Source organism: Ornithodoros turicata, chromosome 7 (genome assembly GCF_037126465.1).
Source record: "Ornithodoros turicata isolate Travis chromosome 7, ASM3712646v1, whole genome shotgun sequence".
Lineage (NCBI taxonomy): Eukaryota > Metazoa > Arthropoda > Arachnida > Ixodida > Argasidae > Ornithodoros > Ornithodoros turicata.
The window spans coordinates 42,642,578-42,661,195 of NC_088207.1; the positions used below are offsets into that span (position 1 = coordinate 42,642,578).

Consider the following 18,618-nt stretch of genomic DNA (forward strand, 5'->3'; position numbering starts at 1 on the left):
AACAGACACGCATGGAACAATACCAGCCAGCCAGAGCAGTATAACGATAAGTAAACAGATAATTGGAAATTCATGAAGGAAGCAGCGCACACTTACCAACATTAGAGGCCAACATGCAAATTAACGCTGCTGAACGCTCAGTTAGCGCACATGCTAGCCAACCAATGCACACCTGAAGCAAAGAAACAAACACTTATTAAAAAATACAACCAGCCAGAGCAATGCAATGATAAGTAAACAGACAATTGAAAATTGACGAAGGAATCAGCGCACATTTACCAACATTCGCGAGCAACCTGCAAATTAACCCTGCTGAACACTCGATTAGCGCACATTAATAACCATCAAATATACACACGAAGCAAAGCAGCAAACACGCATGAGAAAATGCAGGCCAGCCAGAGCAACGTAACGATAAGTAAACAGAGTAAATAACCAACCAATGCACACATGAAGCAAAGCAACACACCCTTATAAAAAATGCCAGCCAGCCAAACCAATGTAATGATAAGTAAACAGACAACTGAAAATTGATTAAAGAAGCTGCGCACACTTACCGACATCCCGGACCAACCTGCAAATTAACGCTGCTGAACGCTCGATTAGCGCACATATATAACCAACCAATGCACACAGGAAGCAAAAGAAACAGACAAGCATGAAAAACTGCCAGTCAGCCAGAGCAATGTAATGATAGGTAAACAGAGAAGTGAAAATTGGTGAAGGAATCAGCGCACACTTACCAACATTCGCGAGCAATTAATAGCCACCAAATGCACACACGAAGCAAAGCAACAGACATGCATGAGAAAGTGCAGGCCAGGTAAGAGCAACGTAACGATAGGTAAACAGACAACTGAAAATTGATGAAGGAAGCAGCGCACACTTACCAACTTCTCTGAGAAACCAGCAAATTAACGCTACTGAACGATCGATTAGCACACGTAACAGCCAACCAATGCACACTGAAGCAGAGCAACAAGCACACATGTAAAAATACCAGCCAGCCAGAGCAAGGCAATGGCAAGTAAACAGAAAATTGATTAAGGAAGCAGCGCACACATACCAACATCCGAGACCAACCTGCAAATTAACGCTGTTGAGTGCTCGATTAGCCACATAAATAACCAACCACTGCACACAGGGAGCAAAGCAAAAAACACTTATCAAAAATGCCAACCAGCCAGAGCAATGTAATGATAAGTAAACAGACAATTGAAAATTGATTAAGGAAGCAGCGCACACTTGCCAACATCCGAGAGCAACCTGCAAATTAGCGCCGCTCGATTAGCACACATGATAGCCAACCAATGCACACAGGGAGCAAAGCAACAAACACTTATCAAAAATGCCAGCCAGCCAGAGCAATGTAATGGTAAGTAAACAGACAATTGAAAATTGATTAAGGAAGCAGCGCACACTTGCCAACATCCGAGAGCAACCTGCAAATTAGCGCTGCTGAACGCTCGGTTAGCACACATGATAGCCAACCAATGCACACATGGAGCAAAGCAATAAACACTTATCGAAAATGCCAGCCAGGCAGAGCAATGTAATGATAAATAAACAGACAATTGAAAATTGATTAAGGAAGCAGCGCACACTTACCAACATCCGAAAGCAACCTGCAAATTAGCGCTGCTGAACGCTCGATTAGCACACATGATAGCCAACCAATGCACACAGGGAGCAAAGCAACAAACACTCATCAAAAATGCCAGCCAGCCAGAGCAATGTAATGATAAGTAAACAGACAAGTGAAAATTGATTAAGGAAGCAACGCGCACTTACCAACATCCGAGAGCAACCTGCAAATTAGCGCTGCTGAACGCTCGATTAGCACACACGATAGCCAACCAATGCACACAGGGAGCAAAGCAACAAACACTTATCAAAAATGCCAGCCAGCCAGAGCAATGTAATGATAAATAAACAGACAATTGAAAATTGATTAAGGTAGCAGCGCACACTTACCAACATCCGAAAGCAACCTGCAAATTAGCGCTGCTGAACGCTCGATTAGCACACATGATAGCCAACCAATGCACACAGGGAGCAAAGCAACAAACACTTATCAAAAATGCCAGCCAGCCAGAGCAATGTAATGATAAGTAAACACACAAGTGAAAATTGATTAAGGAAGCAACGCGCACCTACCAACATCCGAGAGCAACCTGCAAATTAGCGCTGCTGAACGCTCGATTAGCACACATGATAGCCAACCAATGCACACAGGGAGCAAAGCAACAAACACTTATCAAAAATGCCAGCCAGCCAGAGCAATGTAATGATAAGGAAACAGACAAGTGAAAATTGATTAAGGAAGCAGCGCACAGTTACCAACATCCGAGAGCAACCTGCAAATTAGCGCATCTGAACGCTCGATTAGCACACATGATAGCCAACCAATGCACACAGGGAGCATAATAAGTATTACACATGAAGAAGTGACAGCAACTATAGAGGCATCTGGCTGTAAAACCAGGATGGAGTAATTGGTGTTCGCTTGCCGATATCAGTTTATATCTTGGTAAACTTATTAGCATTATGACTATTAACAGTAAGAGAAAGCTTTCCTCGAGAGACCAGGACTTTCTGAGGACTTGCGCGACTTTTTTCATGCGACGTAGTGATAACCGTCGCCTAGAAGCAGACTTGGTTGTGGATTCTTGGAGGCACTGGCATCACTAGGGGTGCAGTCCTCAACCGGGTGACACGACCGAAGGGGTGACGCGCCGCACCAGTACCCCCCGCTTCCTCTGTTTCTCTGCGGCGCGATGACACCAAACACGAGATGATGAGTCCTTGGCAAGCCCGTGATTTTTTTTTTTCTGCGTGTGGTATGATAGTGTTATTCATTGTGTATCGCCTGGTATGGAGTATGATCCATTATTGGGGGAGATGGGCTGACGCGAAGAGCTCTCGCACCTGGTGATGCATACCCTAGTGACGACACTGCTTGGAGGACGCTGTTGGTCTTTCCTGCAATAAAAAATGGCTTTGAAACGGAACCTCTTGAGACACACGAAAATCAAGGCAAGGAACCACAATGCTAATAGAAGTGGCTGAATTGCAAATGGACAGTTTTCAGAAATGAAGAACATGAACAAAATCCTTCACGGTTTCATGGGTCACGGTTGTCATATGCGCTTCCATTTAGACATACGAATATCCACCGGAAAGGACTTGCGTAAATATGGTTATCTAACCTTGTTCTGCTGGTTGTGTCAGGCTTCCAAGATTTTAAGCACGGGGTAGGTCCGTGTTTTGGAGTGTGTATAGACACTCCAGAACATTGAACTTGCTCTACAGGGTATTTTTCTTTCATGTGTGATTTGTCGATGTCATATCCCTAAACGTAACTGCAAATACCACCGCCGTGTTACATGCCAAAAGCTGGAGACCGACCATTATTGAACATAATATGTCATTTGTCAAATTTGCCCGTCAGACAAGATACAGTTATGCAAGATGGCTGAAATAAATCATTTAAACAACAATACAAAATTGTAAAAATCACCTTCCATGGCGTGCTGCACCTGAAGTGGAGTACTTGTCGTCTGCGACTGAACATCGAATGTCGTCTGCATTTACTGCGTTGTCCGCGCTCTTGACGTCTGTGTTGTCGTCTGTAACAGGATCCGGTGACAAGGGACCAGGACATATATTGGTGTGTTTGCCTTCACACATTATATCCTTCGACAAGACCACGATTCCCGTTTTTGTTTATATTTTCTTTATATACTTGTTAGTAAGCATCTATCCCGCCAATACTGTCGATCTTGCGTTGCAGACTTAGAGAGCGCGTTCATACTTGCATAACCTAACTAAAATACTCGGATGATTAAAAAAGGCACGCAAAATGTGCATTTTTTATCACTTTTTCCGTCATGGGACTAAAGTGTCTGTCAAATAACTCGTATGAGCGTGGAAACTTTTAGCTTTTAGACATGGCAACACTGTGCAGGCAAAGGCTGCCACTACAATCCATTACAATCCATCCAGCTATGGCGGCGCCCAAGCAACTCTGAAATTACGTGTGAGGTTCTCTGTTATGCTTTATTATAGCTAGTGGGGATTAACAGAACGTGATGAAGCGGCACCGGCCTTACAAAGGCGATTATGAAAAAGAGTACCCCTCCGTGCGTGGTGTATCACAGCCACAGAACGACTTCAAGCAAGATGAGACATCGTGCGATCTGCCTGGCTTTTACTACGACAAGGAAAAGAGGCGATACTTCCGGATAGTGCCGGGACAAAACAACAACAATCCTATCACAAATACATCTATAAAGCGTAAAGAAGCTGCTGAGGCCGGTATTCAACTCTCAGAAACGAGCAGGAAACGATCTTTCAGTGCCATCCCAAAGTCCTTGGCGTCATTGCAGTTGGGTAGTCTTCAGAACGTGGGATTCACTTCAAATTTAAGGTCTCTGAAGATGGCATCCTTAACCTTGTCGGCAGAGACAGATTTTACGACCGTTTCACGTGATGTCGTCGCATCATTGGGAAGTTCTGATGGTATCGAAGAGAGTACTTATCTTGTTGGATACCCACGGAAAAGCATTGCAGTAGGATCATGGGCTACGAGAGCGCAACGCGGACAGCGAGGGTGCATGATTCGTGCCGTATCAGTCGGTGAGGATTGCATCGAACCTGAAGCTGTAGTGAATGTTCATCCAAAGCACAGAGTTGTTGATTTGTGCATAACTGAAGAGGACAACCAAGTCTTAGTCACATATGTTTGTGTAAATACAGGGGACTTCACTGGTACGCCATACACAATAGTGTCAACTAGTGCACTTGCACCTCATCCACATCAAGAGTTGAATGCCAGAGAGACTAGAGAGCTTGACTTGGACGCAGCTTGGTGTTGTGCACGTGATTTTTATAATCACAGGACAGCAGTTGGACTGGAGAGGAAAATAGAAGTATTTCAGAAGGAATCATCTCAGTCTACAGTGCTTCAAACAGGAAAGGAAAATCCTTTTAGTCTCAGATTCAATGAGGCAGGTAACCTGCTGTATGGAGGATCAAACAAAGGTAGCTTGTTCTGTTTTGACCTACGGGGGCCTCCCTCCTCCAACAGAGTGACCTCTCTTCACATGGGCCGAGGCATTTCTTACCTCAGTCTGTTACGTTCAGAAGAAGCTGTGCTCGGAAGTGGTTACGACGGAAAACTTTTCATGGTACAGGTTCACCAATTTTCTTTTATACCACCTACAATTCACTTGCGAGAATTCTTAAAAGCAAAACACCCCTCTATTCTTTCAGGTGGACCTAAAACAGAGAAGCATGTTACACCAGTACGAAGGACATAGCAATGATGGGATGAAAATTCCACTCAGCTTCGATACAGTTAATGACATGCTGTGCTCAACGGGGCAGGACAGAGTCACACGTTTTTGGCAACTGAATGTTGGGGAGGGATCCCACAACCCCATTGCAGCTGTCCTAGCTCCTGAACAAGGGCAGCAGCCATGGTCATGGTACTCTTCGTCCTGGTCGCGGACGCTGGGGAGGTCTGCCCTATGTCTTACTTCAGGAATAAAGGGCTACATGTATGTGTGAGGATGTCTGGAACAACGTGTCTTAAAGATTACAAGGCGATTTTTTTCGCGTGACACACTTAAAGGGACGGTCACATCTGGAAACCCATCTATGAAAACGACACCACTACGTCCGGCATCGGCCAACAATCTACCCAGCTAATTTTTTTGTCCCAAAAGTGCCTAGATATTAAATAAACGAATTTTGAAGATCAGCGCTGTTTCCGCAGCCGCAGATGCTCTGGCGGCGTGATGTTACTCCCTAAGCGAAGAGTGCGGCGCTCAGGGGAGGAAAGGCATCGTCCAGACATCTCGTGACTTTAGAAGACTGCCGTAGCATTCCTTTTCTCAAGGTTGCACCTTCAGTGGTTCTTAGGGAGTGACGTTTTCTCAAGGTCGCGCTTTTTTTGGTTCTTAGGGAGTGACGTCCTCTCAAGGTCGCTCCCTCATTGGTTCTTAGGGAGTGACATTTCCTCAAGGTCGCACCTTCATTGGTCCTTAGGGAGTGACGTGTTCTCAAGATTGCGCCCTCATTGGTCCTTAGGGAGTGACGTGTTCTCAAGGTCGCGCCCTCATTGGTTCGTTCGGAGTGACGTTTTCTCAAGGTCGCTCCCTCATTGGTTGTGAGGGGGTGACGTCTTCTCAAGGTCGTGCCTTCATTGGATCTTAGGGAGTGACGACTTCTCAAGGTCGCAGCTTCATTGGTTCTTAGGGAGTGATGTTTTCTCGTTTTTCCAGCGAGATGATTCCAGAGTACTGTCAACATCCGGCACCTGCTCATCACGTGTTCCATCGAATAATAGTCAAACTGCGTCATTATTTCGTGTGGGATTTTTAGTGTCGTGGTCAGTGGTCCCGGAGGAATAAAATGACACTGTACTAGTTTCCGAAGCGACTGGAACAGATGCGACTGTCCCTTTATGACAACAAGGTCTGTACTTGTACCATATTTAGCACCATGTCTTTCATTCTCTGCCGAGCCTTTATATACGCACACTTCCATACACAACTGAATGCTAACTAACAATCTTCCCAAGCTGAATCACCTGGATATCTGACCTTTCTAATAAACACAAAGATGCCTTCGTCAGGCTGCGGAAAACACTTCGGAATGTGAAAGAGGCGCATGAGTTCAATTGTGCATTATCGAAAAATGACTGGGGAACATGGGATGAACAATGCACGTTCGTTGCATGAGGATATCAGTGACATTTTTTGTTGTTGTTGTTTTTAGTGTGGAAGTGCTGTCACCATTACTCGTCTTAATATTGTACAGCTTGGGACAAAAGTTTACGGAACACAGCACTGGCGTGTTTCGTCATTCGAGCGACACCCTGCTAGCTGTTGGGAATCTCACATGTGTGTCCACTCCTGTTTGCTGCTAGGGTGTCGCTCCATTGGAGAAGTGCTACACCCCGGTGTTCCATAAACTTTTGTTTCAAGCTGTACCAATGGAAACTAGTGAACATATTTACGAAATTCTGTAAAAAACCGCTGCAACCCCTCAAATTACTTATCTTGCATTGGTGCAGTTGTTACCTATCATATAGTGCTGTGACGTTCAACAAATTACTGATGAACGGGTTTGTGCAAGCAACAGAGCATAAGCCCAGACCAAGTGCTTAATTAAATGCACACGTCTATAATATACTCGATTTTTGAAAGTTCACAAAGTAAATCCCTTCTTTGGGCAATCCACTGCAAAAAGCTTGTCTTTGGTTTGGAATACATTCCAAGTAAGTGCTCCTGCATTGCTAAGGGTTATGACTATATCATGAGTGTTCTGCCAGTCCACTGAGACTTGCACACCTTTCTAATTTCTAAAGAAACCTTTACAAAAGCGCCACAGGCTGGATGTTTCTCGAGCATGGAAGTCTAAAACAAACATTATTAAAAATTTTACTAGCCCACATTTACTCATTCTACAAAGGCAGTGAATATTTTAGTAACCAAATTTCGAATGACTATGACTATGCAAATGACTATGCAAATAGTTGGTGCTTGAGGTGCTCAACTTGTAGCTATAGTTTATGCTGCTCCCCGTCAGCACTGCATGACCACGTTTGGCACCCAGCCAGAGGCACTTACCTTAATTTGTCTTACAACAATATCTCTCCTCATTAGAAAAAAAAAAGTGTGCAGAAGACATCCGATTATACACAATCAGTATTGACCGATGTATTTCTATTTAGGACACAATACTTTGGGTGCAATAAAATTTTATTTTGTACTGTGAATCTTTTCAGCTGCCACACAAAGTTATCCAAACTGTGTCTTACATACAGTCTGATTAGGCGAACATATGAACCAAGAAAATACCTCTGAGCAAACTAAGTAGCGACAAAAACTAGTAACATCTTCTCATACCACGTCACATTTATTTATACTTATTATGGTGTACGATGCACTAGAACTCACTAATGTTCGCACTTATTATGCCAGTCCTATCATTTCCATCTTAACTGACATATCATTTGGTTAAAGGACAAAACACTGTCCCACAAATTCAGATCTTATTTTGTTGATTAATATGGCTATAAATCTTAAACTATTCAGACTAGAATGACTAACAACTTTTAATGCATAAAAATGTGTTGATATGGTGTAACAAATCGTCAGAAAGGAAGTGAGTGGTTGAATTCGAATGGCATGTGTTTGTTCTAATGCCTAAAGCACCCATAAATTCAAACTGCTGAACTGTTGTGTAAATGCAACATCAATTTTTGGGCCACTGTACCGCTGATGCACATTTTATTCTGGATTAACTATGAACAACAGACTTTAAGACCAAGACACAAGTGTACATCTGACAATTTATGCCGCATTCCTTTGTCAATTGACATTTTCTCAGATCAGCAGCACGCCAATGTGGTCCCCATGTGCTTGAACCCTTCTGGAGTTACTATCACAGCAAATTTGTACCTCTGGAATGCATAGTGAAAGTAGTATATTCCACTGTCATGATATCTGTAGTGTTAGCAGTATGGTATGATGCTACAAAAGTGATGTCTGTCACTGGGCAAGAATATCAGGTCTATCAACCACTCTGAAAGGTTACTTAGCACCATACCTCGGAAACAGTACGGTCGTAAGCTGTATAAAATGTTTTATTCACATACTGTACGTATATCACAGCAGTTAACAAGAAAAAATTTATAGAGAGGCACGTTGTGTGTTGTACAAGTAGGCCCCACTCGCACTAAAGGCACAGAGTTGCGATTGACCGCTCAAACAAACGGCGATTGTTTACTCTACGATTTGCAATCCGTCATGCACCTGAGCACATAGAACATGGATGGCTGCAACTAGAGTCATTCCAGCATGATCAGGCAAACCGCAAGTTATGGAAAGAGCGCGCTTGCGTATAAGGTGTGTGATGAACATAACATTTATTATGTGGATATAGCATGTGAGGAACATGCAATGTGCTCAGTGCTACACATAGAATGCCCCCTCGACTATGAGAACATGTGGTACAAACTGGTACTCAAAATAAGAACAATAAATTAAGTGCCCAAGAGAACAATAGGGTGGCCACCTTTTGGAGGCCAACACTGGAAACATACAGCTAGTCAGTTATTTTATCTCAACAACAATGTCAGATAAGTGACCTCTTTCACCTTCAGTCACAATATATTAACTTCCTATATTGTACTAAAAATATGATCATACTATAGATGGCAACTGCCATGCTTAAACTTAAACATATATACATTGGCATAACTCTATCAAGGCACGACATAAGACACAAAACTAGCACCATTGCACACAAATGCCCAATTGGCATGAATAGAAAAGAACTGCTCACTCCCGCACAAACAATGTATCAGTCTTGTGATGACATCCATGCACATCTGATGATCTTATGGTGATGATATTGAAGCATGAAAAGGCAATGGGAAGCAATATATTCTCCTTGGAGAGGACTAGTAGAGAGTTCTTAACCTGTAGCTGTCTTTGTGCTTTTCTGAAGCAGGGCAGTGACATCTTTCCACGTAAGGGACTCCTGTACATCACGGTCAGCTCGTACAGAACGATACAGCACAGGACAGTCAAGAGAAACGCAAACGTTTGTGTCCACAAATCCCATGCAGCTGGAACAGATCTGGACAGAAACAAAGCATACCAGTTTTTTGTTGCATTTGTAGTTTTGATACAATACAGTTCGTAATCAATTCTATCTTCAAAATTCGAACTTCCGAACCAAATAGTATATTAGGATAGTTCCAAAAATGCACACGTAAGGCCGATAATTGCACAAGAGAGGGCATGAAACAAAGTGAGCACTACTTCACATTCTGATCCGTATGAATATATTGTGTATACTATATGCTGTACATGTTTATGTCCTTACATGCGCTGCATGTGTATACAGTCCGATTACACATCTATTTGCTCTGTATTAGATTTGGGTTTATAACTATAGTATCCACTTTGGTTATGTACCTACAGTTGAACCTCATTATAATAACTCCGCTTTTAGTAAAACTCCGCTTATAGTAAGAGAACTGCAGTCCCGACTGAATTCCTATAGACGCAATGGTTTAATTTACTAGTAATTTTAGTAATTTAAAATTACTGCCCTCATGCACTTTGTCCTGTGTGTAAGCCCATTCAAATAGATTGTGCCATTTATGTTTGTTTCTACACAACTACTACTCCTAAAAAAAATATTGCCACATGCTCGAAACGTGTAACGACTACTAAATTCACCCTGTAGGTGGATATTTTACAGCATTTACTGTCTGACAGGCCAAATCACATCAATAGCTTTGATAGCCTTGTACTGCTGTCCTTCAGAGGCTTGCAGAGATAAATATGGCAGAAAAACCTCACAATTCTTCTAGTGCACAGGAAGGCTGTTACAGCAGCCTTAAGCAGCACCACTGATACAATTAAATTAGGGTGTGACGTTTTTGGGAAATTTTTTTTCTAGATTCGGGGAGTAAAAAATTGGGGAAATAAACATGTGCTCTAAATTCATGCAAATTCAGGTGGAAAAACTTCCAGTATGCTATATTCGGGGAGAAATCGGGCTCAGTTACTCAGTTAACTAACAGAACTGGTTAGGTACAAATGGTAATGTAACTGCGTTTGCTGCCAAACAGGTTACTGTGCATTCCTACAGATGTTTCAGTGAGTGCAATTTGCTGGGTAAAAATTGGGTTGCACCCTAAAGAGGCAACCTTCAATTCGGGGTGCAAATTTGGGGAAGAATCGGGTTAGACCCTAAAACTTCAGGCTCTAAATTTAATGTAGGGCTGGGCATTTACTTGACCAATCCATCTATTTAAATCAATTAAGTATACAATATCCTAGTCACTAACTGGCCTACATATGTTGGAAGACTATAGCAGGCTATTCCATTACATCCTGTCAGATTACAAAGCCGTTTAATCACTCTCCAAGAAAACTAATGTCCACAATATTGCAGAAGTTGCTACAGATATCAGAAGGTTCACAATATCACTGAGCAATAGCAGCCCAGAGCTCACCTGGCAAATATCGTCAAAGGCCTTTTGCACGGTGCGTACCCTGTTGCCCAACACTATGGCCGGATACTGTGGGAAGTCCTTGCAGCTGGAACACAGCACCTCTCCCTTTGCAGTCTGTGACTTACATGCAGGGCACACTTGAGGAACCAGGTAATGGCAGATGCTTCCTTTACTTCCTGTTGTGACCGACTCAACCTGGCGTGGGAGCTCAGAGTACCTGCATCAGGGACACCGTCCTTGCGTATGACTAAACCAGGTGCAGCAACAGTACACATATGTTGAACACTATTAAGTCGAATTCCCGAATCGAATCGAATATCAAACGCCCGCGCTATTCGATTCGCGAATCGAATATGCAATATTCGATTTTTCGAATATTCGACTATTCCACGAATATGAACGACACAACCCAAAAGTGGGCTTCACCTGATGCTTCCGTGCATGAGGTGAAGCCTCCTTTACGAAATTACCGTTGCTGCAGGACCAACACAGGCCAGACGGTGTTTAGTTTAAGATAACGTTATCCAAAGTTAGTTTTGTAGACATCGTCTGTGGAAGGGGCGGCGCCCCTCCCGCATGCACTTTAGCGGTGCCGACGAGGGACTTTGATTTGATGCCTGTGAGGTTGCCTTTAAAAAGTTAGGACTCTAGAATAATGACTACAGCCCATGAACAAGAAGGGTGTCTTAAAGATGTCCTTTACATCTAAAATTTCAGTAATGCAACTTCCTAGGATGAGTGCAAAGAAACTAAGGGGTGTTCATGGCAAAGCTGAGGCAGGATGCCAATTCGTTTGTCTCACAAATGGCCTGTGGTTGTCTGAAACAATTACAGCCTCATCCGTATAACATGCCACTGCCCGACATAAAATTTTGAAATGAAGGTAACCACTCCAGTACTCCGGTAAGTGTAGGCTCACCTGAAAAGCAGGAAGCACTCTCATGTAAAATTAAAGAGTAGAGGCTTTAAACAGAAGAATTGCATGTGTCTTGTGACAGTTAATGCCAGAAAAGTTACACTAAAGCCATGGGCTACAAAATAAAAACTTTTAGTGGGAAAGTCACATATTGTAAATTTTGCACAAATATTCGATATACGATTCAGTATTCAGAATTTTTTTTTCCCCCATTCGATTCGATATTCGATTAGACTTAAAATATTCGGATTCGCACACCCCTACTATTAACCATGGTTCTATGTGTGCTCAGTCTGAAATTTCGATGCTGCAAGAATGTTGAAGTCACACCAGTCTGAGTTACGCATATACTAACCATTTGAGCACGTCTGTGCCCAGAAGGTTGAAAACTCGGTTGAGAGCTGGAGCTATTGCTCGTGTGATGTAGTAGTGAGAGTTCAGACGTAGTGTAGGATCAAACAACGCGTGCTGTACGTGGCGGACCAACTGGATGAGGCGCATCCCTGGTGATCCGTAGACGACTACGTACGGCACTCGCTCTCCGACTCTGGGCTCCGCACGTGGATCCTTCCGTAAAAGTTGCCTGCAATGAAACGAGCACTTTGATTAAAATGGGCAGGAAAACCTGTAGATGAGGTACCACACAAGTTGTCACGAGTGGGCCACGAAAGGAATCCCAACGAAACGTGGACAGTGCTGTGCCTGTTCGCAACACAGTGTTGCCAGAGAGTGTAAGGGAAAGACAAAACTAGATGCAGTATCCAAGGAAGAGTTGTATGTTAGAGGGGTAACTGAGCAGAGTGGATTTCCTGGCTTCGCTAATTCGTGGCATAATTTTGTGCGCCAAGCCTGTCATGCTGAGCAAACGGTCATCAATACAGTGCTATGCTGCTCAAAGCAAACTCTGCTGACATATTTTCAGCACTTAAATGTTCCTTCCAGTATGTTGACTGAGCAATGGCCAGCTATCGACTGACTCAGCAATGTTCTTGTAGTCGATTAACCAGGTGGTTTTCCTGCTACTTTTGTGAGGCTCAATGTAGACAGCCCCTCTGTTACATATCTGTTGGAATAAAGAATCCTACTTGGTCCTACTTGTGCTACCTCTGGAGGAGAAAGAAGGCAGCAGGAAAATAAAAAATCTTACAGATGTGCAGCATCAGCAAATATGAGTTATGTATGGAACATTACATGGGGCAACAAAAAGTATTCTATATTAACATGTATGTTGGTTACATCTGGCAAAGGACACACCTTGTGATTTCCAGAGCAGGAACGCAAGCACCTGGTTTGTAGCCACCTAGGCCACGATATTCTTTTGCAAAAATGAAGTCCTGCATGTTGACTTTTCCTGACAAGATCTTTGTGAATTGCTTTCGCACGTAGTGCTTTACAGCAGACACATCACGTGACTGAAACAGCGTTCGTAAAGACTTTTCCAATATCTGGAACGAAAAGTAAGATGGTACAAATTACAACCAGAAAATCTTGCAAACAACTAGGCCCTGACATTTTCACGTATCACCCGAAGGACTCGATTTTTAACCGCAGTAATTTGGTCAAACTCTATTATTCTCCTAAAGATATCTGTTTCATGTCACAGTACTATCAGTCAGAACATGCAGGGAGGTTCAGTTGCTCTGACCCCCCCTCAATTTCTCTCGTCATGTAGTGCTGCAATTGACCTTGGTAGTGTGGCATGCTGTCAAGGCAAAAAAAAACCCTTAGAAAAACACTGTACCTGCCCAAGTGCCAATGATAAGAGATGAGAACTTTTTGCTTTATTTCATTTTATTTTTTTTAGCATCTCCAATTATGCACAAGCTCTAACTAAACTGACTCAGACATGGCATCTGAGGACTTTGCACTTTCCCTGTATCATGTGATGTGCTTACACTGCAAATTTGGAAAAGAGTACATCCAAAAGCTTCTGAACCTACACATGTGCCAAAGACCTGACAAAGACAAACTGACCTTGGATACAGCGGGGCACCCATCTCTGCGCACTGTTTCAATGCCCTTTGCGTCATATACTGGGACCAGCTGTTCCAAAGATTCGTAGGCAAAGCCCACATAACGCTTCTTGGTCTGGAGAACGCAAGGTAAGTACACCTACCAAGGGAGGAAGAAAAGTACTTCTTAGTGCTACACTTTACATTTTAAAAATTTGTAAAGATACAAAAATAAGAACTCAAAACTAAACAGCAGGTTTGTACCACTGGCAATACGTTACCTTCTCAAACTTCAGCTTAACAGGTTTGGGATTTTGTGCAGTCACCACTTCCGCAATCTCCTGTCCTATCTCAAACGCTTGTCTTTTTGTCTTTCCCTCCAGGAGAACAAACATGCTACAGCAGAGTAGCAAGACTTCATGTAAAACAAGGATCACACAATATTCTATTTTTGTTCCAGAAGGATAAACGAGAGAGGGCTCAGCGTTATAATCGTTACCAACCTGTCAGTGTCCCCGTAAACTACTTTTGCACCCCAGCGTGCTGTCTCCTCAACAGTTTTTATAGCTCGTTCCAGGGTCTCCCGTCCTTTGCTTACAATGCTGTCTGCCACCTGAAAACGGGTGAAAAACTTGTGCAATGTGCATCGAGGCTGATAGCATCTTTGACCAGTTGTGATGCGCATTTACTAATTATATCTGAGCCTGAAGTTTTCGGGAATTTATTTATTTATTTTTTCCCAATCCAGGGGGTAAAAACCGAGGAAATCAACATGTGCTCTAAATCCATGCTAATTCGGGTGGAAAAACTTCCAGTATGCTGGCTCTATTACTCAAATGATCTGTACTACTGGTTTTGTACAAACTGTGATGTAATTGCGTTTGCTGCCACACAAGCTAGTGTGCATTCTTACAGACATTTCAGTGAGTGCAATTTGACGGGTAAAAATTAGGGTTTCACCCTAAAGAGGCAACCTTCAATTCGGGGAAGTATCGGGTAAAACCCTAAAACTTCATGCTCTAGATATAATTAGAGCCTGAAGTTTTAGGGTTTAACACGCTTCTTCCCCGGATTTGCACCCCAAATTGAAGGTTGCCTCTTTAGGGTGAAACCCGATTTTTACCCGGCAAATTGCCCTCACTGGGATCTCTGGAGGAAAGCACTAACTTACTTGTTTAGCAGCAAATACAGTCACATCACAGTTTGCACCAAACCAGTACAGTTTTTTTGAATAACTGAGCCAGATTTCTCCACGAATTTAGCACACTGGAAGTTTTTTAACCCAAATCTGCACAAATTTAATGCACGTGTTTGTTTACCCGATTTTTGCGTCCCAAATTTTAAAAAAAATATTTCCCGAAAACTTCAGGCGCTAATTATATCGCACAGTGAATGGTATAGGGCCCTCTGGTTTCGGGTTTTATGTTTTTTGAAAATGGGGGGTAAAAAACAGGGTGTCGAACCGAACCCGAACCGTTATTTTTGCCGGAACCGAACCCGAACCGAAATTTTTAGAACACTGCTGAACCCGAACCGGAGCAGAACCATAAAAAATAATAGCGGTAACCGGTTCGCAACAAAACGGTTCGGACATAGAAGTCAGCACAAGAGTTCCTCTCTATCCCCGAACGAAGACACATCGGTATCATCATCACGCGCCTATATCATGGAGTTCAGAAATTTTCACCTAGCAGTCAGACGACGACGTATAGTAAGTATACTTTCAGCATCTTTTTAACATGTTGAAGCGCAGTTGTCCTTGTGAGCGACGCGGCTGGCGCCCCACGCAGGCGGTGATGCGGCGTCTACTCTTCAGAGACGAGGTGGCACGCGGACGAATGCAACAGGAATGGAGTAGGCCAGTTATGTAGCTCTACACGACGAATATGTGGTCAAATAAGCGCCCAAGATTTCTTTTTACACGTGAGCAGTAAAAATTAAACAAGTCAGAAACATGAGAAGTGGAGAAGGAGCGTACGCAGAACGGTGCCTGTTTGATTGGTCGTGGTTTGAAAAGTAAATGTGGTTCTGCTTATTGGTAGTGCAGTTGTGTCGTGATACATTGCCTTTGTGAGGTGGATTAACTAGTACACTGCTGCGAGCTCGGACAGAGTAAGGCTGGCAGGCTTATTTTCGACATGCTTCAGTACGGTTTCAGATCGATTCACGCTGCGAAGGCAGTGTGCAGGCAAGTACTGTCGTCTATCTTATGCTGTCCATCTTATTAGGCTTCCTTTAAGTTTATCTTGCTGCACTGTGCGCGTGAAAAAGAGATTTTGGGAACAGAATGTAGCGGGACAACACCGCTTCATCAGCGTGGACTCTATTTGCAATAAGTGTTCATCCATTTCTTATTTCTCTCGCTAAAGAGCTACCTCACCGCTAAAGACGTCAATGCAGACAACAGCAGTAAGCTATTCGCCACGCATTTCCTGATAAAAGCAGTTTTATGGAACATATAAAACGGAAGCGTTGAACCGGTTCGCGAACCGGTTCGGGGCTGCGAACCGGTTTGCGAACCGGTTCGGTTTTTGGCGTGGCCGAACCGGAACCAAACCGGAACGAAATCAAAACAACGCGAACCCGAACCCGAACCGAACCCGTATTTTTTGCGGTTCGACACCCTGGTAAAAAACTCGTTTTATTTCAGGAGCTGTGAAACAGTAAAATTGGGTGAAATTCGGTGGAAAAATATAGCTTTCGGTAGAAAATAGATGAACAGGAGATGCAGAACAACTGTGCTCAATGCAGAATGTTTAGTGCTCTCCAGTGTCCGTATTGGTTGCTGCATTGGCACTTTGCCAAGTCCATTTTCAGTTTTTTTTTTCCGGCTTTTATCCTAAGTGATGATGATGATGCAAATCGGGGGGGGGGGGGACTGGTTTTACCTTCAAATATAGGGCCCTATAAATGTATCCCATTATGCACCTCTTGCAAAGCGCCTGTTGCGCATTGTGAAATGCAGCTTTTTTTTTTTAGAAAGAGGTTTCTTTAGCTGGCTGTAGCAGACTTCTCCAAAGCCTGTTACCTCAACACATGGCATCCTTCCAGAGTAGCTGGCAGCCGTGTATCCATATGTGACGTTTGCAATCAGCTTGAGTCCTAGCTGCCTAGCATCCAGGACTCGGGTCAGGGCCTTAGAAAAGGAAGTTTTATCCCTTGAAATTTATACACTTTAGCATCAGAACAGGTTACACGTGACTTGAGCAGAGCTTTTAAAAAACATATTGCACTACATGAGGGCGAAACAGACTGGATTTGGTTGGCTGTCATCTCGTGCAGGTCAGGATACTTTCAGTACTGATATAATGCGGATCTGGGACTTTGGTGCGCCACTAAGCTAGCCCCTTCAAGCAAGCTGTGAATGAAGGACATCTGCTGAAAGCCTGGCTTGGAAGCAGAATGAAAGAGGACTCCTCCTTCGTTCACAGAGTACTTGAGGGGGATAGTATCGCAGAATTGCCACGTGATATTTTTCAAATTTTACGTGCCCTTTTTTTAGGAGGGCTGGCAAAAAAAGAACCACAAAAGAGGTACCTGGTTGCAAACAACTGAACCCGGGGTTTCTGATGTAATATGTATGTGCTAAATTTAGGTTCAATAGCTTAAATAATGTACATTAACCACGACCTACTAGGTTATAGCAACCATGTCATACGGACCCCGTCCCAGCACCGCATTTGGAGGGTAGCGGTGGCGCTACTCATCGGCCCGGTTATTGCTTCCTCAATTGCTACAGTACTCTGTACTTTAGCTTACCTTAGTATTTTCGTACAAGGGGTGGGTGTCCCACGAGAAGTGCTTTCTTCTAAAGTTGATCATCACCATTCTATGCATTTTCATAGGAGCTGTTGCTGTCGTCTGCTACGGCAGTCGTACGTCCGCTTCTGCGCGTTCAAAATTCAAATTTCCATCGTCCAATCATGATGTAGACCTCACTGGCAGATGAGTAGCGCCCCTAGCGGATCGTGCGGACGGGCTGCCCATTGGGTTTGCCAATTATGACATGGTCGCTATAATCTAGTAGGTCGTGGCATTAACATTAAAAGTGAGACTTTACAGACCGGATTTGACTTGCATTCCTTCATAGCTTGCTTGACCATGATGCGTGTGCTCAGGATTTCTTCAAGCATCCTAGTACACGCAAGAGAACGTATTATGTGTCATGCAATATTACAAAGCAGTTCAGACACGTGACGATGACTGATGATTAAAGCCCTGATGTTTCCGCAATTCTGTAAAAATGAGTGGAATTTAGGATGTGTAGTGGAATCTGGGGTTTCATATGAAATTTCGACTTGACTGATGTATGACGTACGATGACGTACGATGGACGGAGATGGATGTACCTGCAGCTCATAGCGCCCCTTCCCGCACCACCTAACTCAGAGGTAAACAAACGATTACCACACATCTCACGTTGTTGAGCTCACATACATCCAGCCTTTACTACTTCTGTTGTGCTCCCATCAGCAATATCACATATGGCACGTTCCTCACGGCGAAGCGTGCAATAATTGAACGTTACCACTCGGGGGAAACAAGAGTGCAGAGGGCAGTGTGGTAGTGAGGAATTCTACAAAAATGCCCGATTGTTTTTTCTGCCATTACTGCATTACCTGTGCTGTGCTACTATTACAAACAGCATAAAGTATCTTGTGACGCTTAGCTAGAGCTGTATTTTGGATTTGTAGACACTTCACTTC

At 43.4% G+C, this 18,618-nt stretch overlaps 2 protein-coding genes across 5 annotated transcripts in view; one reads left to right on the forward strand and one right to left on the reverse strand.

The window, feature by feature from the left end:
- The first annotated feature begins 3,978 nt into the window (after positions 1-3,978).
- Positions 3,979-7,786, forward strand: LOC135401145 (DDB1- and CUL4-associated factor 4-like). The gene is made up of 2 exons (XM_064633354.1): positions 3,979-5,189; positions 5,275-7,786. The coding sequence occupies exons 1-2, from the start codon at positions 4,092-4,094 to the stop codon at positions 5,569-5,571; spliced, it is 1,395 nt and encodes a 464-aa protein (XP_064489424.1). The 5' UTR covers positions 3,979-4,091; the 3' UTR covers positions 5,572-7,786.
- A 497-nt stretch (positions 7,787-8,283) lies between these two features.
- The window catches only part of LOC135401143 (DNA polymerase zeta catalytic subunit-like), a 36,465-nt gene continuing 26,130 nt past the window's right edge, over positions 8,284-18,618 (reverse strand). For 3 of the 4 annotated variants that reach the window (XM_064633350.1, XM_064633351.1, XM_064633349.1), the window contains exons 24-32: positions 17,977-18,046; positions 16,941-17,048; positions 14,416-14,525; positions 14,194-14,308; positions 13,935-14,072; positions 13,215-13,405; positions 12,316-12,543; positions 11,045-11,261; positions 8,284-9,654 (exon numbers count right to left, since the gene is read on the reverse strand). In XM_064633350.1, the coding sequence (XP_064489420.1) occupies positions 9,490-9,654; positions 11,045-11,261; positions 12,316-12,543; positions 13,215-13,405; positions 13,935-14,072; positions 14,194-14,308; positions 14,416-14,525; positions 16,941-17,048; positions 17,977-18,046 (1,342 nt within the window). In that variant the 3' untranslated portion in view covers positions 8,284-9,489. Of the gene's footprint in view, positions 9,655-11,044; positions 11,262-12,315; positions 12,544-13,214; positions 13,406-13,934; positions 14,073-14,193; positions 14,328-14,415; positions 14,526-16,940; positions 17,049-17,976; positions 18,047-18,618 lie in introns of those variants that run through there. The other variant, XM_064633352.1, reaches the window with a different exon arrangement.

What these genes read in the sequence shown, in the direction of transcription:
- LOC135401145 (XM_064633354.1), top strand. Translation starts at nt 4,092, where the DNA reads ATGAAGCGGCACCGGCCTTACAAAGGCGATTATGAAAAAGAGTACCCC. An exon ending in ACGACGGAAAACTTTTCATG is followed by an intron (nt 5,190 to 5,274) that starts GTACAGGTTCAC and finishes CTATTCTTTCAG; the next exon opens with GTGGACCTAAAACAGAGAAG.